General features: G+C 37.2%; 1 protein-coding gene across 1 annotated transcript; it reads left to right on the top strand.

The window, feature by feature from the left end:
* The first annotated feature begins 18,878 nt into the window (after positions 1–18,878).
* Positions 18,879–24,313, top strand: LOC104243591 (eukaryotic translation initiation factor 3 subunit B). Its single transcript, XM_070169549.1, has 12 exons — positions 18,879–19,056; positions 19,639–19,789; positions 20,642–20,879; positions 21,005–21,151; positions 21,253–21,381; positions 21,574–21,702; positions 21,775–21,858; positions 21,935–22,059; positions 22,236–22,428; positions 22,518–23,050; positions 23,137–23,245; positions 23,715–24,313. The coding sequence occupies exons 2-12, from the start codon at positions 19,653–19,655 to the stop codon at positions 24,057–24,059; spliced, it is 2,169 nt and encodes a 722-aa protein (XP_070025650.1). The 5' UTR covers positions 18,879–19,056; positions 19,639–19,652; the 3' UTR covers positions 24,060–24,313.
* Positions 24,314–25,300: the final 987 nt, after the last annotated feature.

Here is a 25,300-nt window from a genome sequence, read left to right as displayed (position 1 = left end):
TTTCTTTCATGTTTGTGTTTCTAACCTTTGCTACTGATTCCGAATGAGGGGTATGAAAGAAAATAAATAAGGCTCAAAAGGGGTAACGAAGGATAAAGTGTTGGTAGCAGAACAAAATGCCTTCGTCATTCCAGTCTTCAAAACAGGCCAAGTGCAAACAACACACTTAAACATCGCAACATTTTCTGATTGTGCCAGACTTGATAACCATATCCACGAATTCGCCTTTTTATTTGTCATTTTTAAAGCACCGATGGGCAATACTCTCACTTTTATCACCACGAATGGCCCCCTTGTCAATATGGCCAATTTGCTTTTACGGTTTTCTTTATGTTTTACCTCACCCCAGTTTCACACGGTTCGGGCTTCAAATGATCTCAAACTGTTCTTATTTTCAAAAGGGTCCCGATCATCCCCAAATGGCTTTACGATCAACTTTTAAGATTAGGCCTAAACTGTGTGCGCATGTCATATCACTAGAATCGGCGTTGAACAAAAGCAAAACAAAAGGGTAAAGAAAACTAAACAAAGAAGATGACTGGAGATAATAGACCGGAATTTGCATTTAGACAAACGGCGGAACTGTTTGAACAACAAAATAAACAGTTACAACCCTAAAACCAACCCAGATAACACCATATTAGGTACTAGACAAATAAAAGGATAAGGGGGTTTGACCACAAGACAATATCCGGATTACAACCTTGAAATAATCCGGACGACAGAAATGACAACAAAATAAACCACCAAAACTCCTCTCTGGCTGACCAAGAGATGGAGTGCCTTTCCAATTAGTTTTAGCCACTGAGTTCTGCATCATCATTTCCAAGACCATTACCAACTTCAATATCATTATCATCAGTTAGCAGTTTCCCGTGATGATTCTCAAACTCCATGTCACCAGGCATCTTCCCCACAAAGTGTGCATCATGATGTGCCGGTAAAGGATTCTGCGCGATATTCTGGGCGTCGCTATCTTGGATCACAATCAGATTTTCCTGGATCATCCTTTCTATTTCTCTTTTCAAATCCCGACAGCTTTCAACATTGTGCCCCTGGGCATTGGAATGGTATGCACACCTTTTAGAAGGGTCAAAGCTTCTTGCACGTAGGTCCACATGATTTGGAGGAATAGATGCAATCATGTCATAATACTTTAACTTCTCAAATAAGCTTTCATAGGACTCTCCTATTGGTGTAAAATTATCTTTCAACCTTCGTTCCCCTTTATACCTCTGGCTTGGATGTGGGTTATAGGGCACTTGAAAATTTTGTGGAGGCTTCCGGAGATTTTGTGATGCTCGTGCTCGCCTTCTAGGGTGTTTTGGTGGCTGGGCAACATACTGAGGTGGAACAACAGAGTGCTGTGGGTTCTGAGGGGGATAATATTGCTCGGGGGATTCATGGAAAACTTGAGGAGGCTGCTCATACTTTTGAGATGTTCTCATGGGACCTCTTCTCGACCCTGATGTCATCATGATTTCTTCAATCTTGTCATTTGTGTCGCTAAAATTATCAGACTCAACCCGGAAAGCCTGAGTTGCGGCTTTAAAAACTGCTTGACTTATAATTTTGCCCGTCTTAAGACCATTCTCTATCATTTCTCCCATTTTGATTGCTTCCGAGAAGGATTTGCCAACTGCGGACATCATGTTTTGAAAGTAATCTGGCTCTTGCGCTTGAAGGAAGACAGTTATTAGCTCGTGGACATCCATGGGTGGCTTAACTCGAGCTGCTTGCTCTCTCCATTTAATGGCATATTCCCGAAAACTTTCACTTGGTTTCTTCTTCAGGTTTGAAAGGGAAATGCGGTCTGGGGCAATGTCGATGCTGTATTGGAACTATTTGACAAAGGCCTGTGCCATATCATCCCAGACATACCAGCGAGACGTGTCTTGATCCACAAACCACTCGGAGGCTACTCCCGTAAGGCTTTCCACAAAATAAGCCATCAACAATTCTTCATTTCTTCCCGCACCCCTCAGTTGATTGCAATACCTTTTCAGGTGGGCTATGGGATCTCCATGTCCATCGTACTTTTAAAATTTGGGAGTCTTGAAACCAGGCGGCAAGTGGACATCGGGGAACATACACAGATCTTTGAAGGCAACACTCTTTTGACCTGCCGACCCTTGCATATTTGTCAACCATTGTTCTAAGCTTTTCACTCTTTGGGTCATTTCTTCTTGTACCATCTTTCGGGCAGGCTTCTCAATCTTTTCAGGAACATCAAACGAGTACGAGTGGTATTCATGGGAGTGGTACTGCTCTTGTTGTGTCACAAATTGTGACTCATGACGAGGCTGTTCTTGACCACTGGCCCATGCTTGACACATTTCGGTCATTTGCTGTGTCAGTATTCTATTTTTCTCCGGCACAGTAGACTCCTGTTGAATCCTCTGACCCTGAGTCTCTTGAGCACTTGTAACAACTTCGATGTCAGTTATCATTTTCCTTGGATCTTGTGTTTCCATCTTACCACAAACCGACCACCTCAATTTTTCTTCACAATTCAAAGCAAAACAGGTTAGAATGGACTCAGTCAGTCCTCATTATAAACAACATTTTTTTCATTTCAACATTTTTTTTAGGTGTGGTCGAATCTTATAGAGATTGCCTATGTATCATGACCCCGCATGAATCAGACCTTGCGTAGTTCGGACTAAATGAAAGGTAACAACAATGAAACATTTTTTTTTTGAATTTTCAATTTTCATAATAAAACAAACTGGGTTTCAAAGGTTTAAAGATGACCTACAAACTCGAAAATCAAACAACCCACATATTCTAATCAAAAGATTTACAAACTCAAAAACAAACGGCCAGTTTCCTTTCCCTGTTTGACAAATGCAACCAAACGGTTATTTTTGCAAACGTGGCCCCTTCCAAATTTCACATGAATTTTGAGGCCGGGAAGGATAATTTTATGACATTTTACAAACTTGTCCGTTCTTTTACGAAAATAGTCTTTCGACAACTGAAAGATACTCTAAGGCTATCTCGGCAAGAACGGTTTAAGACACTGCCGAAGCTGGCTCGGCTTATTTTGACCAAAAATCTAAACGGTATTCACCTGACCGCTGACTCTTTGTGTTTTTTTTCTCAAATTAAAATAATAGACCTAGTGTTGCAAACACGTCATTTCAGCGTCTCGGGGACAAAGATTTTAAGGTTGCGTTAGCTAACCGGCCAAAATCCTAAAAAATGACCCAAGGTGGCTGTTTATACAAAGTCAGCCTTCCGGCGTCCCTTTCGGGAACATTCGGCTACTTTCGACAAAAACAGCATCACCCGACTTATTTATGACTCTTTTTATTGTTTTTCAAAATAGAAGACCCGATATTGCAAATACGGCCTTTCAGCGCCTCAGGGACGAAGATTTCAGGGTTGTGTGGGCCAACTGGTCAACATCTAAAAAATGACCAAAGGTGGTCGTTTATACAAAGTCAACCTTCCGGCGTCCCTTTCGGGAACATTCGGCTATTTTTGACAAAAACGGCATCACCCGATTTATTTATGTCTAAAATTGAAGTTTTTGACACATTTTTTTTACGGCTATTTTTGCAAAAGGGGAGGTTGGACCCGATGAGGGTTACATACGTATCTCACATCCTGTGAAAATCAAACCGGCGTAGTTCGGGCAAATTAACTGAACTATTTTAAAACATGACTTTTTTTTTCATTTTTGGCAGCAAATAACAAAACCACTTTCAAAGCACGACTCTTTTCCTTTTCATTTTTGGCATTTTCATAAACAAATAAAAAACTATTTTAAAAATAAGACTCTTTTTCATTTTCATTTTTCATGGCAAGATAAACTATTTTCCTTTTCTATTTTTGAAAACAAGACAGAACAACGACTTTTTTTTCTATTTTTCCTTTGCTTTTAGTAAAACAAACTAATAAAACATTTTTTTTTCATTTTCTCAAAATTTCGGCAGAGTTTCGACAGTATTTGGGCATTGGATTTTTCAAAAATAAACAATTAACTCCCTAAGCGCTATTTCTCTTCTTTTTTTCTTTTCCTCAATTTCACAATATTCCTGATATTCAAAAATCGGTCAGCATGCGGGCGCGGGACAAATAAATGCATGGAAAACAAATAGGATGCATCAGGATGGTCTTTTCATTTCAGGTTGCTAGTCCTAAACGGACCCAACCCCTGTGTTGAGTCCCCTAAATCAAATGCAACATGATGCAAACAAGCGTTCCTACTAGGGATCCGGCATGAGGTTTTGCTATATTAGGTTTATCCTGGGTGTTTGTTCTAGACCTGGCTTACCCGAGCGGACAACTCGAGCCGAGGATGGGAACTGCATACCGGTAACCAAAAGATCATCTGATTTTGCAACTCCTCCGAGTCCTCGTTCTATTTTGGAATAGGACACTAACAGAAAGAAGTCACGACCAGCGTGCACTCCCCAAGAGAGAGAAGAGAGGGATTTCGTAGCAGTTTTTATATACGATTCAGATAATATCAAAGCGGTAAGAGTAACATTTTGCACATTTAGGCTAAAACATGTAATAAAATCAGATAATAAATGAACCCAAATAATAACAATTATTCTAAGCTCGAATTTTTGAACCCTGAACCAGAGATTCTGGGTTACCGTCCCCAGCAGAGTCGCCAGAGCTGTCACACCTCCTTTTTCGCCCGCGCGAAGGGGCGCGGAAGGGAGTTTTTTCCAATTAAAGGACAATCGAAACGGGATTTATTTATTTATTTTAGAGTCGCCACTTGGGAGATTTATGGTATCCCAAGTCACCAGTTGAATCCCGAATCGAGGAAAATATTGACTATGTTTAATAGTCTGTGCGCCAGAAATCCGGATAAGGAATTATGTTAACCCAGGAGAAGGTGTTAGGCATTCCCGAGTTCCGTGGTTCTAGCACGGTCGCTCAACTGTCATATTCGGCTTGATTATCTGATATAATACATGTTGAACATATGTGCGAATTTTAACTTTTAACCGCTTTTATCATTATTATTATTTTAACAGAGAATTGCAGCATCGTAAAAATATATCTCAAACCACGTCACATCAATGTGCCCGTGGTTATCGACATATTTCGACTCTGTTGAGATTTGGATTTGGGTCACATAAATGTGCACCCGAGTTTAAGAAAATAAATTGTTAAAGGCGCACCTAAAACGACTAGCGTATCATTATTTTGGGTAAGACCGTGAAATTTGCTAAACGACCGATCCCGAAGTCTATACAATTATTAACCATTTATTGAGGGCCTCGCAACTTGTGCGTTTTATTGGGTGAGGCTCATCTCATTTATTTTAAAAAGGATAATCCTAAAGTGCCTACATTTTTTCTATTAAATTTGTCTCTAAAAAATGAAAGAGAAAAGGTCCTAATTTATTTACATGCTTATGAGTTGTTATAGTCGGGTTCCGAACGCGATTTGTTAAATCAGAGTGAAAACACAATATGGATAGAGATACTACACCATTTATTTATATTTTAGGAAATACATAGGCAGTTCGTCCACTAAGCTACTGTCAGATGTTCCATTATATGTATTAAACAACTACATGATTCAGATTTAGAGGAAGCTAAATAATGTATATATACAAATAAAATTCAGAATATAACTAAGATAATTTAGAACTTCAACTCTTCATTTCATATTCATGCTTCATGTTTCAGTTTACAGTAACCAGCGTGTTAGTTGTGTACCTGATATTGGAAGCAAAAGAAAAGGATGATCAGCAGGAATGCAGTAGCATACAACAACAGCAACACCCAGAACCAGATTTAAAAACCGAGCAGAAATCCATCAACAACCAGTGAAGTAGTAGCAAATAACCAACCAAACTCATGGAACAAACCAAATGAAAAAATCCATAAACACCAACAACAATCAACGGATAGAAACAAAGTGAATCTTTTTCAGATTGAAAGACCAGTTAATGTTTAACTCTTAATTTCTGAATCCGTATATCCAGTGTATTCAGATTGTATATAGGGTGTATACTACTCTTTCTTTAAATTTCCAGAATGTTTTTCTGTTCCGAAAAATCCTCAAATCTCTCTTAATATTCAGAAAATCTCCTATATCCTCTCAATATTTTCGGAGTTCTCTCAATATTTTCGGAATTCCCCCTCTATATTTTCGGAATTGTCCCCCCTTTATTTGTGTCCAGCTCCTCCATTTATTTACCAACTTCCAGCATTTTAAAATTAAATCATACTATCTTCTACCCATCCCCCTTTAATTTCCCACTACCTAATGTTTTGTCCCTCACTATATTAAACAATGTATAAATTCTCCACCATTATGTTTTGTCCCCCACTACGTATTATTTTAATATTATTTAAATATTATTTAATACTTAGTGGACAGAGCATTTATTAATTATTTTTAAGACTCCTTTAAAATCCCGAAAATGCCCTTGAAAATACTGAAATTACCATTCTACCCCTGAAAATACTGCAATTTACCATTCTACCCCCATCAGCTATATCCAATCCTCCTGAATCAATTAACCAAACTATAGCAGCTATAACCAATTCCTAATCAAATTTCATCAACAAGTAATCAACTTCTGCATAATAAACTTGCCAAATTAACAACATTCATGAATTACTAACAGAGTCAGATTCATATCAACAAACTTAACAAAACAAACAAGTAGATTTAAATCACTAAACTCAACATCAGTTGAACTCAAACTAAATCAAACAGCATCATAACAAAGATGAATGATTCAAACTAAATCAAAAACTAAAGACCAACACATAAACACTCACATTAAATCACTTGATGAAAAACTAACAAACTTCAAACAAAAAAATGAACACGAATTAAATCTAACACATTCCTATATTAAAACTAAACAAGAACAAATGAATAAAAAACAAACTGAAGAAATAATCAAGAAATGATAAACAACGAACAAGAAAAGAATCAAACATATACTGATTTCAGATCCGAGAATATCAAACAAAATACAGACAGAAATGAAACTTAAACCAACTAACCGGTTCGGAACAACGACGAACTCGAACGGAAACAAATCTGCCCGGAAACTTTGAAACCAAAATAACTCGAATCTGCCCGAAATTTTTTATATGTTTTCTGGTTGATTTTAGGCGATGAAGCTGGACGACGAAGACGACCAAGAACTCGACCACGAAGACGGCGATGAAGCAGCGTGAGGCTGGTCGACGAAGGTGGAGGGATGGGGCTGTTTGAAGCGACATACTGGTGGAGAAAAGGACGATGATAGTGGTCGACTGGTGTGGTGTTGTCGTACGATGATGGGAGATGGTCATCGTATGGGCATAATGGTGGAGCTGGACGTGGGGGTGGTGGGAGAGCTGATGGAGTCGCTGGTCGTCATGGTGGACGACGACAGGTGAAGCAGCAACAACCATGGGAGGGTGGTTTTGAGCTGGAGCTCGACGACGAAGAACGACGATGAGGAGGCTGTTGAGCAGCGACTAAAGAAGAAGAAGAAACATCGGCAACAACAACGTTCGTCACTTGGTTTGGTGGGTGAAGGCGACGAGAGAGCAGCTATGGTTGTTTGGACGTTGGGTTTCAATGGCGGACGGGGAGTTTGGACGAAGAAGATGAAGAGAGGGGGTGTATTGCTGGGTGTTGAAGACGAAGGTAGAAGGGGCAGGCAGCCATGGGAGGTGGAGCTCGGGGAAGAAGACGATGCAGCATGGGAAGCCATGGGAGGGAGCTTGGTTTGGAGATGGAGAAAAAGAAGAGAGGGGGGTGGTTAGGTTTTTTTAGGTTAGGGTTTTCAAAAAATGAAAAAAAAAATGGAAGTAGGGGGGTTGGGATTTGTTTGGGGTTATGGGGCGGACTGGGTCGGGTCGACCCGGTAGGAGTTTATTTGGTTTGGGCCATGGTTGATTTAAATTAGAAGGTGGCCCAATCCGATTTTCTTCCTCTTTTATTGCTTCTTTTCTTTTACTTTCTAAAACTAAAATTCTAAATTAAGTTACAAACTAAATTAACTTATTAAAAATACTAATTAATTCCTAGCAACAATTATCATATAAAATGAAATGACAATTAAAATACAATCACACAATTTGGACATTAAAGGCTAAAAATGCAAAAAATGCCTATTTTTGTAATTTTCATTCTTGTAAAACAAACTTAATTACTCATAATTGTAAACTTAAATCCTAAACGCAAATGTGATGTATTTTTGTATTTTTTATTAATTTAGCAAACAATACAAGAAAAATAACACAAAATTCACAACAATTGCAAACAAACAAAAAATTGTTTTATTTTTGAGAATTTTTGGGAGTAATTCTTATATAGGGTAAAAATCACGTGCTTACAGGTCCCCTCTGGAAACGTATTTGGCAACAATTCACAGACAAGGTGCTGCAATTTGGGGTGGTGCTACCACTTTCAACCGTCTGATGCGCTATGCACATCCACAGGTTAGTTTCTGTTTATTTTCTAGTGAACCTTTGTAGGTGTTTTGTGACTTACCTCTGCTGGCTTTAAATTCAGGTAAAGCTGATTGATTTCTCCCCTAGTGAAAGATATCTGGTGATATACAGCAGCCACTAACCAAGTAACCCCCGTGACACTCATGTAAGTCTGAGTTTTATTATTTTTGTGTATCTAATTGTGGCCATACTGGATTGCCTCTAATATAGATTTATTTCAAGGGGTTGTGCTAAATATTTTTGATGTGAGAACTGGGAAAGTGATGAGATATTTCAAGGGAAGCGCCGATGAATTTGCAATTGGAGGAACTAGAGGTGTTACTGGTGTGTCGTGGCCAGTTTTTAGGTAAGATTTGATCCTATTGTAAGAGACGCTTTCTATCCTTCTCTGCTACCTGTTGGTAAAGTTATACCTAACATTTGTAAACTCTTGCATGCTTGAGTGCATACACGATTCCTCAGAAATATAATGAAAAGTGGGGCTGGAATACTTTCTTAACTCTCTTTTTGAGATGATTTCAGGTGGAGTGGTGGTAAAGAAGACAAGTACTTTGCAAGAATAGGAAATAATGTCATCTTTGTTTATGAAATAGAGACTTTATCTCTTATTGATAAGAAATCTATTAAGGTTGAAAATGTTATGGATTTTACCTGGTCGCCAGCAGATCCAATTCTTGCACTTTTTGTTCCTGAATGCGGAAATCAACCTTCCAGGGTTTGTGCTAAAACTTTTATGCAAGTCATCACTAATTTGGAGGAACTACTTGTATTTGCATTTGAATTAAACCTTTATTAAATTGACAGGTAAGTCTTGTGCAAATCCCAATCAAAGAGGAGTTGAGGTAGAAGAATCTCTTCAGCGTTAGTGATTGTAAAATGTATTGGCAAAGCAATGGAGACTACATTGCTGTCAAAGTTGACCGATACATAAAAACTAAGAAAAGCACTTACACTAGATTTGAGCTGTTCAGAATCAAATAACGGGACATTCCGATTGAGGTTTTGGAGCTTGACAACAAGAACGACAAAGTTATTGCATTTTCCTGGTAGCCAAAGGGTCACAGATTTGTTGTTATCTATGGTGACAACCCTAGGCCAAACATCAGTTTCTACTCTGTGCGGTCTGGCACTAACACGGGCCGTGTTTCAAAGCTGACAACTCTTAAGGGAAAGCAGGCTAATGCTCTTTACTGGTCACCTAGAGGCCGCTTCCTTATTTTGGCTGTACTAAAAGGTTTCAATGGGCAGTTGGAATTCTTTGATGTCGATGAGCTTGAAAAAATGGCATCTGCTGAGCATTTTATGGCCACAGATGTTGAATGGGATCCTACTGGAAGGTATTGAATTTTGCTCTTTCATTAGTTTTGCCCTAATACACCTTCTTATTTTGGTTCTTATACTTTTGCTTTATTGTGCATTTCAAGGTATGTATCAACATTTGTTACCTCAGTTCATGAGATGGAAAATGGATTCAACATTTGGTCTTTCAATGAAAAGCTGTTGTATAGGATACTTAAGGATCATTTCTTCCAGGTAACAGTCTTTCCATACATTGTTCACTGTACTTATTCCTACTTTTGGCCTATAAGCGACTTGGTCACACTGCTCAAAATATTCTACCTCCTAAATTGTTACTATATGTTTGGGATGGTTTCTGATTCTGGAGAGCAGTTCAGTGAGAGTTGGGCACTCAGATTGAGTTGAGCACAACGTTTCATTCTAAGACGGACGGGCAATCCGAGCGGACCATTCCGATTTTGGAGGATATGCTCTGAGCCTATGTCATTGACTACGGAGGATCGTGGGATCAGTTCTTGCCTTTAGCAGTGATTGCCTACAACAACAGCTACCAGTCGAGCATCCAAATGGCTCCTTATGAAGCATTGTATGGTAGGCAATGTCGATCTCCGGTTGGATGGTTTGAGCCGGGGGAGGCTCGGTTGTTGGGTACGGATCTGGTTCAGGAGGCCTTGGACAAGGTTAGGATTATTCAGGATAGGCTTTGTACGGCTCAGTCCAGGCAGAAGAGTTATGCAGACCGCAAGGTTCGAGATGTGGCTTTTATGGTTGGTGAGCGGGTATTGCTCTGAGTGTCGCCTATGAAGGGCGTGATGAGATTCGGGAAGAAGGGCAAGCTTAGCCCAAGGTTCATTGGTCCATTTGAGATCCTTGATAGAGTGGGAGAGGTGGCTTATAGACTTGCATTGCCTCCTAGATTATCAGCCGTGCATCCAGTGTTTCATGTGTCCATGCTTCGGAAGTATCACGACGATCCGTCCCACGTGTTAAATTTCAGTACTGTCTAGTCGGACAAGAACTTGTCTTATGAGGAGGAGCCGGTAGCTATTCTAGACCGGCAGGTTCGTCAGTTGAGGTCGAAGAGTTTTCCTTCGGTTCGTGTTCAGTGGAGAGGTCAGCCTCCTGAGGCATCGACCTGGGAGTCCGAGTCCGTTATGCGGGACCGTTATCCCCATCTTTTCCCCGATTTAGGTACTTTTTTTTGGTCTGTTCGAGGACGAATGGTTGTTTTGGAGGTGGAGAATGTGATGTCATCACCTGTTTTAATCAAATTATGTGTCTCTGAGGCCTTGAAAACCTTGTTTAGAGTTGCCTATATTTGCGTGTGCAGTCCGGGCACGTAGCCGGAAAGCTTGAATGTGGAATTTTGTGAAAAATGTTAAGTTTTGACTTTAAAATGAATAAATTTGACTTCGGTCAATATTTTGGGTAAACGGACCCGGACCCGTGATATGACGATCCCGAAGGGTTCGTAGGAAAATATGGGACTTGAGCGTATGGCCGAAATCGAATTCCGAGGTCCCAAGCCCGAGAAATGAATTTTTTAAGTGAAATTGTTTTCTGAAATTATTTAAGGAAACTTGAAATGAAAACAGATTAGAAAGTGATGGTATCAGGCCCGTATTTTGGTTCTGATGCCAGGTACACGTCTTATTTGTGATTTGAGTAGTTTCTACGAAGTTTGATAAAAATGGACGTCGTTTGACGTGATCCAGACCCTAATTGGGAAATTTGATGTTTAAAGGAATCTTGAGAAATTTCATTGATCTTGAGGCTTAATTCGATGTTCATGAGGTTATATTGGTGATTTGATCACACGAATATGTTCGTAAGATGTGTTTTGAGGTAGTGTGCATACTTGGGTTGGAGTTTTGAGGGCTCGGGTGAGTTTCGAGTAGGTTCCGGGATGCCTTAGATTTAAAAGATCAGATGTTGCGGGTTCAGAAAATATTACAAGTCTTTGAACCCGTTGATGCGGTCCGCGAGAAATCGCGTGCGACCGCGGAGGGGCCAGCGCGGCCGCGGTCGCCTTAGTGCGGTCCGCGGTAGAGGTTGTGCAACTGCAGTCATCTTTGTGTGGTCCGCACAGGGAACTGAATTGCAGGTCTTTAGGTAAGCCTGTGCGGCCGCGGTCCTTTTTGTGCGGTCCGCACAGGGGGTTTCAAAGGGGTACAAATAAACGGAAATTTCAGTTATTTTACACTTTTCAAAACCCCAAAACATAAGAGGCGATTTTCCAAACAACCTTTCTTCTCCAAAACGATTGGTAAGTGATTTATAACTCATTTCCTTCACTCCTTAACATCTTTTAACATGATTTCAACTTCAAATCAAAGATTTTCATGGAGGAAAATTGAGTGCTTTGGGTAGAACCTAGGGTTTCTAAAAATTGGGGAGTTGGACCTCAATTTGAGATCCGATTTCAAAACAAATTATGTATTTGGATTCGTGGGGGAATGGGTAATCGGGTTTTGATCCGAATCTCGAGTTTCGACCACGTGGGCCCGGGGGCATTTTTGACCTTTTTGGGTGAAACTTGGAAAAACTTATTTTCATGCATTGGGGTTGATTCACTTAGCATTTATTAATGTAATTAAGTAACTTGTGACTAGATTTGAGCGGATTGGTGGTGGAATCAAGAGGTAAAGCTATAATTTAGACTTGAGTGATGTTCAAGGCATCGAGGTAAGTGTTTGGTCTAACCTTAGCTTGAGGGATCAGGAGTGAGTCTTATTTGTTATGTGCTAATTATGAGTACGACGTATAGGCATGGTGACGAGTATCTATACGTTGGTATCTAGCATGACCGTGAGTCTTATAATGTGAACTTCATGATTTTGTTGAATAATCTATGCCTTAAAGATGATGTTTACTTGTTGTGGAAAGTTAATGAAGTAATTGTGGTTCTTGAACATCGAGGAGCAATAGCTCAAGTTATATTATGAAATTGTGAAAACAAGTGGGTTGATCGAACCCTTGGAGCATTGGCTCAAGTGTTAGAGTAAGTTATGAAATAAAAGTGAAAGAAAAAGAAAGAGGTATAAATTGTTCCCTTGCCGGGAGGTTGATATTATTAATTGTTGTTCCTTTGCCGGGATTCTTATTTTAATCTTGTCTATTCTCTCGCCCCACTGTTTGTGATTGTTGTTTGGGTGAGAAAGAATGATAAATCACGAAGGGTGATGCCTTGCATTGTTGTTTGTGAGGTAAGAGTGTAAAGTAAGAAGGGTGATGTCGTGTATTATTTTGGTGAGGACGAGAGTAAAAGCACGAAAGATGGTGTCGTGCCACTATTGTTTTACTGATTTCTCATTTGTATTCGAGTTATGTTGTTTCTATCCTTACTTGTTGCTTTTATTCAAAACTATTACCTCCCCACAGCATGTTCCCTTTCCCACATTGTTAGACTATTTCTGTATTTCATGTTTCGTTGTATATATTTAAACTGCACAGGTTTATTTGTTGGTCTAGTCCTAGTCTCGTCACTACTTCACCGAGGTTAGGCTAAACACTTACCAGCACATGGGGTCAGTTGTGCTGGTACTACACTCTGCACTGTGTGCAGATCCCGAAGCAGCTTTCGGACATTAGTTGGAAGGCTTCCTTCAGTCCACTCGGAGACCCAAGGTAGACCTGCAGGCGTCCGCAGGCCCTGGCGTCCCCCTCTATCCCATCCATGTTTCCCTTACTCTTGTTCATAAACAGTTTTGTGTATTTCCTTCGGACTTTGTATTTAGTGACTCTTAGACGGTCTGTGATACTGTGACACCAGATTTTGGGGTATTGAGTTTTGAAGTTGTAATAGACGCAGTTTGATTATAATTGATGACTTACACTTTAGTTCTTAAAGTTTCGCTTTTATTATATTGTCGTTCCATGGTTGCTAAAAAGAAGTAATATGAAAAAGGTTAGCAGTTAGTTAAAGTTTGGCTTGCCTATCTCTCATTAGTAGGCGCCATCACGACTCCCGAGGGTGGGAAATGCGGGCCGTGATAATTTCGATGCCTAATCCTTCATAAATCTAAGATAGTAGGATACATAAAATAAGCTTCCAAGGTCCATAATGTGCCCAAAATTCAGCTTCTATAAAATGTCAGGAAAAAATATCATGCAGATAACCATCATGATAAAAACACACAAAAAAAAGAAATAAAAAAAAATATCTTCTGTTTAAATTCCCATATGGCCAAATAAAATCATCTTTAAGATTCCTCTTTATGCGTATATATGATTCAAACTTAGAATGCATACTATGCTAAAGGTAAATTAATACTACTAAGTAAGTATCAAGTAAATTCATCATAATAAACCCAAAAGAATCATCTATTCAAGTTTTTGTTTGAATTTACATACAAGTCAAATATTCATAACATGCCACAGAAAAAATATAACAAACGGATATCAAAATTGACCATCGGCTACAAATACATTAGAAATATTCACATATACTAGTTCATCTTTTTGCATCAAATATTAACCATTTCTCCTCCCAAATTGACCTTTGAATTTCTTCTGCATTGCATTATTTATGTGGATTTTTTATGGAGAAGTTCTAATTGGCCATGACTTTTTACCTGGTGGTTATCATATTTGTGCCCGTCAATATTTGTTCCTTCAGCTTGAGAAGCACAAACTCTCAGCATTGAAAGCAATATATTTTTTTAATATCACATATGACTAATAAACATTATTGATAGAAAATGATGTTGATATTTAACAACAATCAGGAGCACAAAATCTAATGATGTTCAAATATTCAATTCTCACAAATATTTGCCGAAAATGATAAGCTAGGGGATCTACCATTGTTTTACATACTCTCCTTGGCAGCTTTTCGGCTCCATTTTCTTCCCAAAAGATATTGAAAAAATGAGACTTTAATAATGGAGAGGAGTCATCTCTATAGTTATTTCTTTTAACAAATGCATATTCAAAGAAGTAAATAAATAATTATAGAAGGAAAAAAGTTGAATAGTTATAACTTTAGGGACATTAGGGCTTCAAAAACTTAGGTAAACCATAATTTAGGTGAAAATGGAAAATATAAAATAAAGAAAAGCTAAATACCTTCGATGACCTAATTTGTATATGCTTCGCATTGTTGGAGGCAGCAAAGTAAAGGGGCTTATATGAGCCAAAAAAGCAAGGCCGTTACTATTTATTGTGACTCTTCACTATTTTTTTATCCCTCTTCATTATCACTAATACTAGGGGTGTCAATGGTTCGGTTCGGCCGGTTATTTTATAAAATTAGTATCATACCAATTTTCTGTTATTCTATTATATATTACCAAAATTAGACTTTTCGAAACCATCCCAATCATATCGGTTTCTCTTCGGTATCGGTACGGTTCGGTTAATTTTCGGTATTTTTTTTAAATATTATGTAAATTCACCAGTAGAAGTAGAATGCAATAACATATGTTCTTCTATAGGACATAACAAAACTCTCTAGAAATTTTTACTGTTTCAATGGTGATGAATTAAAAAAATGAAAGATGGCTAGAGTATAGATTCATCAATTATTCTATAACAGCGTAAAAGAAACCAAGCAAAAGCAAAAAAAATATAAATTATACGAGTGAAAAGATATTAACAAAGTTAAGACTCAAGAATAAAGTTTATAGAAGATTACATATTCAAAAAGCTAAATCTGAATTATATGAAACGAAACATATTCATTACATTGTAGTTTGCTACTCATAATCGCTAGAATATTTTATGTCTTGCTAAGATACGTGAAATAAGTTAGTTTAAGTAGAAGTAACATAATAGGTTTTAGGAATTAATATTTTGAGTTTAATTACTTGTTGGTTTGTAACACTTTTCATAATTCCAAGGCCCAAAAAAAAGTTTAATGCATTATTATTTTTAAACTTACTATATAAATATATTTTTCACATGTAAAATTTATTCTGTACGGTTAGGTATTTTTTCGGTTTATTTTTATAAAATAAAAAACCTACCCTAATTATCGGTGTCGTTATAGATTTATATAAAAATCGAAACCTAAAAATCGGTTCGGTACGGTTCAGTTCGGTCGGTTTTCGAATATCCATTGATATCCCTAACTAATACAACTCTTCATTGCTTTCTTTATTAGCATAATTAGTAAATAAATAAGAAGGAACGGGCGAGGCAACTGATGGATGATGTAGCATGTCACAATTACATCTCATATTATGAACTGCCATATGGCAGCTTGTACAAACAATATGCACTTCAATTAGAATCAGTGTTTTAAAAGGCGTTCCTGGGGCGAGCCCCGGGGCGAGGCGTACCAAAAATGCCCCAAGGGGATGGTGGGGGTGAAAGTCCTGTAAGGCGTACGCCCGGGCGAGTTTTTTGGTTGAGGCGTAAGCGCAAGAGACATCTTTTTAAAAAGGAATTAAAAACATTAAATTTAAAAGTAAACTTTTTAATATTACTAAAAGCCCTAAATTAGAAGTCTTTCCTAATTCTTTCCGCTAGTCTGCCTCTACCAAGAGCAATGATTTATCACTTTTTTGCAACATAAAACTTCATTCTTCTCCGTAAGTCAAATTCAACAGGTTTGTTCCTTCCTCCATGTAAAAACTTTATTATTTTGAACTCATTACTTTCCTCTCTTTTTATATTTCACTGTTAGTTTGTAAATATGTAAGTAATTAGTTTTTTAAGTTCAGTGCTTCTCTTGCTCTTTTTCAAAATATAATATAGGATTATATGTATGCGTGCTTTTATATGTATTGATTAGATTTATATATAATTTCACTTATTTATTTGGGATTTTTAATTTCATTCGATAGTATGGGATTTCACTTATATATAATTATTTGGGATTTATATGTAATTTCACTTTATTTGGGACTTCTATATAATTTCACTAGATAGTATATATATATATATATATATTATATCACTTATTTATAGTTTTTTTAAATTTTTTATGCAATTTTACCTATTTAATAATATTTTTTATAATTATATTATTTTATAAAATATTAAAATTAAATACCCATGGGGCTTACGCCCCGGTGAGACACAGTGGAGGACCCAGAATTTTGTACAAGCGGATTCAGTGTGGAATCACGATAGTCAATTGTATAAGTGCACCAATAAACACCATTTGCACAATGCTCTTTTTTTGTCCATGACATGACTTCAAAATGAAGTCGTATACTTTCCCAGTTTCACTTTATGTGAACCTATTTTCTTTTTGGTCCGTTTAAAAAAGAATGACCCCTTTCTAAATTTGAAAATAATTTAGCTTAAACTTATAATTCTACATTTAATAAGAAGCTTTTATAACCACATAAATACTTTGGATCCCTTTTTGACTTGTTTAGGACCATAGTTCCAAAAGTCTTCATTTTTTCTTAAACTCCGTGCCCAGTCAAACAGGTTCACATAAATTGGAACGGAGGAAGTATTTTTTTTTTTGAAAGTTCGGGAAATTTTTATTTTAAAAAAAAGAAGAAGTCTATTTGATTTAAATGTTTGAAATTTATCTATATAAATTAACAAATTTATCTTAGAAAATTTAGCAATTTTAACCAAAAAGTGTTTAACCAACTTAAACATCGTATTATAACTCTAAGAAATATAACGTACAAAGTTACAAACAAAACACGGCAAACAAGTTTTTCAAACTAAACTAACAAATGCAAAATTATTAAAGAAAAAGATATTGTACGCCAAAATAAAATTTTGAATATAACACAAATTAACAATTTTAATATAATCTAAACTAAATTAAATTAAAAGATTACAAGTAATTTCAATAAAGCACTCGCATTCTTTTAGCAATACTTACGAGAAAGAGAACCAAAATTCACTTTGTGGAAAGCTTTAAGTTTTTTTGAACTAAAATGAAGTTTAATAAGAATAGCAAGGAATCATAAGAAGTAGAAAAACAAGGACAAGAAAAGGAACAACAAAGCAACAATAAGCAAAATAATATACTTCTACAATTATATTATAATAGAAATGATGAAGTGGACAATGAATTCAAATGTGTATTCAAAAATATACGTTTAGGAGCAAAGCTAAAAAGAAATGATGCTTCAATACAACGTTTTAGTGGGGGTTCTAACTGGCAACTCTAGACTTACTTTGAACCCGCTTGACCGTTGCTGTGCAACTTCTGTTTGTGCCAAGTGGGTTCAAGTCTTAGTATTTATCCCTTTTATGTATTTTTTGCTGAAATTCACAAGTAAAAATAATGAATTTTTCTGATGAAGCGGGTTTAATTGAACCCCTTCGTACAAGGTGTGCCCGCCCCTGCTGAGACAAATACAAAACGCCTCGCCTTTTAAAACACCGATTACAATTTAATTAATTAATTTTTGTCTTTTTATATTCCATAATTGAATTCTCTTCATAAGAAAATAATAATTACACTTTTTTGTATATTCCATAACTAAAATCTCCCCATCCATAAGCCTCATCAGTTTTGTTATTAGTTTTAGGTAGTAAATGATTTTTTTGTATTAAAATTAGAAAAAAATCTCAAAAAACCAGAAAATAAATAAATATGAAAGTGGCCATATAGGGATGGCACATAAGCTTGCTAATTCCCAGCTTTATATATTTATATATATAGATAGATTATTGGATAAGCAATTATTTTGATTAATTCTTCAAAAAAGATCCAATGGGAGATCCGCCCTAGCCGACCCAATTACCCGGAATTAAAAAAAATAAAAGAACAACATAACCCCAATAAGAGTAGGGGTGTACAAGCCAAACCGTCAAGCCAAACCGAACCGACGAACCAAGTCAAACCGAAGAAAAAACCGACTTGTGGTTTGGTTGGGTTGGTTTGGTGTTGGAAAATAAAAAACCGATCACTTTTGGTTGGGTTGGTTTGGTGTTGGAAAATAAAAAACCGATCACTTTTGATTTGGTATTAATAAAAATTAAGTCAAACCGAATCTAAACCAAACCGACATTATATATATATAAATCAAATTTGTAAGTATTTTCTAAATTATTTTATAGTTTTTAATGTCTTGAGATATTATTTCTATGTGGGCTTGTAAATTTACTATCCACTTAATAGATTCTATATTCTAATTTCTAACTACACAACCTAAATTTGAAGCCCAAACTAAAACCCAATAAGAAAAGATAATAAAATAGGAAATGTCTTCAATCTTTAGTCTTCACTCTCCCGTATCTTTCCATGTACCAACTCCAAAATCAAAAAAACCCCAATAGTGAAAACCCTTCCATCCACTTAGGGGTGTACGCCAGCCGCCAGGTTCCTTCTTTGCAATTCCGAGCCACTGTTCAAGTTTATAATCACATATTTGCCTTACTGCTCGATTACAATTTGGTAAGCTAAAGTATTTGATTAAACCAATTATTTTATTTTGTCCCTTTAAATTTGGGTATAATTGTTATCTTAGATTGTGAACAGTGTATGAACATTCCTGCAGAACCTGGGATACTAAATGGAAGGTGGTAATTAAAACTTACTAGGTGTTGTATTATATAGGAGTACTCTGCCCATTGGGCTTCAGTAGCATTGACGAGGCATCTTGTGATCTCTTTTTGCAGTAGTAGAACAACTCTTAAAATATTGTGAATGGTATGCTTGGTTAAATTTGGGTCCTGAAATATTGCACTTACATCTTGTCACTGCTTAATGTTAAAAGGTTCTCTTGCCAAGCATAATATAACTAAAAAGGAAAACCGAAAATAAACCGAAGAAACCGACAAAAACCGAAACCGAAAAAACCGAGTTTATGTTGGTTTGATTTGATTATCAATTTAGTAAACCGACATAATTGGTTTGATTTTGGTTTAATAAAAAACCGAACCAAACCGCCTCACGTACACCCCTAAATAAGAGCTACAGAAAAACCCGTATGCGTGCACATTGCCTCTATCGCTAAGCTCACACTTCTGCTTTCAGCTTCAAAGGTGGCTATGAGAGTTCCAATCATGGCGGACGTTACGTCTATGGGAGAAATCACAGCCATAGCCGCTAGGATTGGTGTGGAACTTTCCCAAATCGATCTTGACTCCATCCATCTTCCTCCTGGTGAAGATTGTGGCATACCCAGGTCTTAAATCTTGACTTTCCCTTCTTTCTTTTTTTTGTGTTTCTGCATTTTTATGATTTATATATGCGCTTTTTATGTGGTGATGCTTATGGGTTTCCTTTCTTTGCTGTAAAGTCTGGGTCTTTTTATTTTTTTTTGAGTTTGAGTTTATTGTTTGGTTCATATGCTTTGAAGATTAGAAATTTCTAGTGTTTTGTTGGGTTTTTGAGTTTGTTAGTTTTATTTTATGTTTATATTCAGTTCAATATGTTAAATTTTTTATGGACGTATATGTTTGGGATTCTTTTCTATGATGTGAAGTTTGGATTTTGTCAATGTTCTTCTATTGAGTGTGCAAGGCTTGTTAATATGTTGTGAAGATTAGACTTTTAGCGTTTTCTTGGGTTTTGCGTACTCATTAACCTCCCCAGACCTCACTTGTGCTATTTCACTGGATTGTTGTTGTTGTTGTTGGATTTTGAATATGTTGAGTTTTGCATTTGCGAGTCTTGAATATGTTGAGTTATAGATCCATTACCATTTAAAAAATCTTGATTTATATATGGATTTTTATGTGTTTTTGCATTCTCCTTGCGTTCTGTTCATATGTTGATAAGATATTTTTAGCGTCTCTATTGGGGATTTGACATCTCCATTTGTATTTTCAGACACTGGTAATACCTTAATTTATATATGAATTTTTATGTGTTTCTGCTTGGTTTCGTTTCTTTTGGTTTGTAATTGTGGTTTTGGTTCATACCGATAAAGAAAGGGTTTGTAGAGTTTAAATTCTCTTTGGTTCATATACCATGAAAATGGGTTTTGTAGTTTTTCCTTTGGTTTTGAATTTGTATGTTATTTGGATATTATCAGTGATGATGATGACTTAATGGAGGAGGACCCCTTGGAGTTTGATGCTGGTTTTGGGAACATACTGGTGGTGGACAATCTTCCTGTGGTGCCTAAAGAGAAATTTGAGAAGTTGGAAGGAGTAGTTCGGAAAATTTACAGCCAACTTGGTGTTATTAAGGAGGATGGTCTCTGGATGCCTGTTGATCCTGAGACTCAGAAAACCCTTGGGTACTGCTTCATCGAGTATAATACTCCTCAGGTACTCCAATTTTTTTCTCCTTAGCAGCTACAATGTATCTCATTTCTTTAGACAATGTGTGAGACTTGTAACTGAATTGTGGAAGATGTTAACCAGTGTCATGTTGCTATGTTTTTCTGCTTTAGGAAGCTGAGCTGAGTAAGGAGAAGACACATGGATACAAGTTAGATAGGTCGCATATATTTGCTGTTAACATGTTTGATGACATTGAGAAATTCCTGAAAGTTCCCGATGAGTGGGCTCCACCAGAGATCAAGCCTTATGTTCCCGGGGTTAGGCTCTTCATCAGCTGTTTTTTTCTCCGGCGAGCACTGTGTCTTAAATATTAGCTTTTCATTCATCTGCTAACATTGAGATGTTTGTATCCTGGCAGGAGAATCTGCAACAGTGGCTTACTGATGAGAAAGCTCGAGACCAGTTTGTAATTCGGGCTGGCAATGACACAGAGGTCCTCTGGAATGATGCAAGACAGTTGAAGCCTGAGCTTGTTTACAAACGTTCTGTAAGTGAACTTATTTCCTCTTTGTGCTCATTTAGCTATCCATTCATGGGGTTTTTTGGTACTGTTTAGTGTCTCATATTTTCAGAATTCGAAATGGGTCTTGCACAGAAACTATTTCTTTAAAAGATATTTTTTTCTTTTATGAAGATGGGTAATTACTAAACTTTTGCTAACGATGTCCTTTGAGTGCAGTTCTGGACTGAGAGTTTTGTTCAATGGTCCCCTCTGGGAACGTATTTGGCAACAGTTCACAGACAAGGTGCTGCAATTTGGGGTGGTGCCACCACTTTCAACCGTCTGATGCGCTATGCACATCCACAGGTTAGTTTCTGTTTATTTTCTAATGAACCTTTGCAGGTTTTTGTGACTTACCTCTGCTGGCTTTAAATTCAGGTAAAGCTGATTGATTTCTCCCCTGGTGAGAGATATCTGGTGACATACAGCAGCCACGAACCAAGTAACCCCCGTGACACTCATGTAAGTCTGAGCTTTATTGTGTTTGTGTATCTGATTGTGGCCATACTGGATTGTCTCTAATATAGTTTTCTTTCAGAGGGTTGTGCTAAATATTTTTGATGTGAGAACTGGGAAAGTGATGAGAGATTTCAAGGGAAGTGCCGATGAATTTGCAGTTGGAGGAACTGGAGGTGTTACTGGTGTGTCGTGGCCAGTTTTTAGGTGAGATTTGATCCTATTGTAAGAGATGCTTTCTATCCTTCTCTGCTACCTGTTGTTAAAGTTATACCTAACATTTGCAAACTCTTGCATGCTTGAGTGCATACACGATTCGTCAGAAATATAATGAAAAGTGGGGCTGGAATACTTTCTTAACTTTCTTTTTGAGATGATTTCAGGTGGAGTGGTGGTAAAGAAGACAAGTACTTTGCAAGAATAGGAAAGAATGTCATCTCTGTTTATGAAACAGAGACTTTCTCTCTTATTGACAAGAAATCTATCAAGGTTGAAAATGTTATGGATTTTAGCTGGTCGCCAGCAGATCCAATTCTTGCACTTTTTGTTCCTGAATGCGGAAATCAACCTGCCAGGGTTTGTGCTAAAACTTTTATGCAAGTCATCACTAATTTGGAGGAACTACTTGTATTTGCATTTGAATTAAACCTGTATTAAATTGACAGGTCAGTCTTGTGCAAATCCCAAGCAAAGAGGAGTTGAGGCAGAAGAATCTCTTCAGTGTTAGTGATTGCAAAATGTATTGGCAAAGCAATGGAGACTACCTTGCTGTCAAAGTTGACCGGTACACGAAGACTAAGAAAAGCACTTACACTGGTTTTGAGCTGTTCAGAATCAAAGAACGGGACATTCCGATTGAGGTTTTGGAGCTTGACAACAAGAACGACAAAATCATTGCATTTGCCTGGGAGCCAAAGGGTCACAGATTTGCTGTTATCCATGGCGACAACCCTAGGCCAGACATCAGTTTCTACTCCGTGCGGTCTGGCACTAACACGGGCCGTGTTTCAAAGCTGACAACTCTTAAGGGAAAGCAGGCTAATGCTCTCTACTGGTCACCTGGAGGCCGCTTCCTTATTTTGGCTGGACTGAAAGGTTTCAATGGGCAGTTGGAATTCTTTGATGTTGATGAGCTTGAAACCATGGCATCTGCTGAGCATTTTATGGCCACAGATGTTGAATGGGATCCTACTGGAAGGTATTGAATTTGCTCTTTCATTAGTTTTGCCCTGAAACACCTTCCTATTTTGGTTCTTATACTTTTGCTTTATTGGGCATTTCAAGGTATGTAGCAACATCTGTTACCTCAGTTCATGAGATGGAAAATGGATTCAACATTTGGTCTTTCAATGGAAAGTTGTTGTATAGGATACTTAAGGATCATTTCTTCCAGGTAACAGTCTTTCCATACATTGTTCGCTGTACTTGTTCCTACTTTGGCCTATAAGCGACTTGGTCACACTGCTCGAATTATTCTGCCTCCTAAATTGTTACTATATGTTTGGGATGGTTACTGATCCTTAGCCCCCCCTCTCCCCGCGGATATGCGTTTCTTACATGCTATATTTGATGCTCTAGGGCTGGTTTTGTGTTAGTTGATGTTCTAGGACTTGTGTAATCTCAGTACTAAGGGTTCGCTGCAGCTTTTACTATGCAGTCGCAGAACGGGCAATTACTGATTTTCTGTTATCTTTCGAATGCTGCTAATGTATATTTGACGCAATTTCCCTGTTGTCTCGTATTTGCTATGTGGTTGTATGCTCTGCTTGGCTACGCCTGTTTTTTGGAAGGAACATGCTTATATTCATTACATGACCTACTGGATACTCATCAATATAGCAAATGCTTCTTGTTTGCTGCAGTATTTGTGGCGCCCCAGGCCACCATCTTTCTTGAGCAAGGAGAAAGAGGAAGAGATCGCTAAGAACTTGAAGAGATACAGCAAGAAGTATGAGGCAGAGGATCAGGATGTTTCATTGCAATTGAGTGAGCAAGATCGTGAAAAGCGGAAGAAGTTGAAAGAAGAATGGGAAGCATGGATTAACGAGTGGAAGCGGCTGCACGAAGAGGAGAAAATGGAGAGGGAGAAGTTGCGTGATGGAGAAGCCAGTGACGAAGAGGAGGAATACGAGGCAAAGGAAGTTGAAGTTGAGGAAATAATAAATGTTACTGAGGAGATTATTCCTTTTGAAGAGAGCCAACAGTGAATTCAAGAGTTTGAGAAGCCCTGTCCAGCATTTTCTGCGAGAGCCTGCTATAAGGAGAAGCGAACTGAGAGCTTTAGGTAGGATATTTGGTTAAAAACTTTGTTTTCTTTTTGTTTCTTTTTCCAACTCATTTTCTTTTATTTCCTTTGTTGATTATACTATACGAAGTTTTGTCTGTTAACTAGACTAGCCCAAAATTGCTTTTACAATGGGCAATGAATTTGATTACAGAGACTTGATTATTTTGTTGGGTATCTGCAAATATCTCGTACACAAATAGGTCACTTGTGCAAATGTTGGTGAGTTTTGCTCTCGACAAAACTACAACGCATGCCAACTTAAGCAGCTATTTCAACTGTACATGAACTCTGTATGCAGCAAGCATGTGAATGTCCACTTACTCCAAAAAATCCTTTCTGTGGAGGAAGGCTGTGATAAAGCTATGGCAGTGTTTTTGTATCTGCTTTCGGTGATTTTACTTCAGAAACTACATTTCGATTGCACTTCAGGGGAAATAAACCAATTTTTGGAGCAGACTCAAGACTTCTATAACAACTTTATAATAACATTCCGCTATTAACAGTTAATTTTTTTTGGGGGGGGGAGGGGGTGGGGGTGTTATAATAACCTTTTTATCTATAACAACTATCATTTTAACAGTACACTCTATGTAAAATTATCCCTCTATAATAACTTTTGCTCAAATATTAATTGAAATTATTGTTTTCACTTATGTTAATTGTCATTTATTTTCATAATAAAGAAAGCACTACTAATGCTCTGTTGTCATAAAGCCACATATATTTTGAATATTCAATACAGCACCAATTTTGACAAAGAAAATTACATCAATATGTACTTGTTAATAATATATTAGATTTCTCCAGTTTTTATTTAGTGAAATACGCTTATCTTTAGAGGTCTTAAATCTAAGTAATTTTTTTATATCTTTTACTATAAGTTTTAAAAAAAATAAAAAAATTGATTCTTTGGAAAATTTTGTCTATAATAATTAAATAACACTTAAATTTCAAATTCTGTTTTAGAGAGATCTGATTATACCAGTGGGAACTTATCTTGCTTCCAATTTTCTGCGTGAGTGTAGAATGCGAAGTGTGAAACGTGTGATATTCATTCTTACCTTGACCTTTCTAAACATGATGACGGCACCTCCTGTAAATCAATTCGAGAATTCTCATTACATCTAATAATACCATTTTTCACTTCATTGGCTAAATGCA

Source organism: Nicotiana sylvestris, chromosome 1 (genome assembly GCF_000393655.2).
Source record: "Nicotiana sylvestris chromosome 1, ASM39365v2, whole genome shotgun sequence".
NCBI classification, from domain to species: domain Eukaryota; kingdom Viridiplantae; phylum Streptophyta; class Magnoliopsida; order Solanales; family Solanaceae; genus Nicotiana; species Nicotiana sylvestris.
Note: the sequence above shows the minus strand (reverse complement) of the source record. Positions and strands in the feature narration are given on the sequence as shown.

Bases quoted from the DNA above. Each gene is read 5' to 3' on its own strand.
- LOC104243591 (XM_070169549.1), top strand. From the start codon at position 19,653: ATGAGAGTTCCAATCATGGCGGACGTTACGTCTATGGGAGAAATCACA. The intron at 20,880-21,004 runs GTACTCCAATTT...TTTCTGCTTTAG, and splicing joins TCGAGTATAATACTCCTCAG to GAAGCTGAGCTGAGTAAGGA. The intron at 21,382-21,573 runs GTAAGTGAACTT...CTTTGAGTGCAG, and splicing joins AGCTTGTTTACAAACGTTCT to TTCTGGACTGAGAGTTTTGT.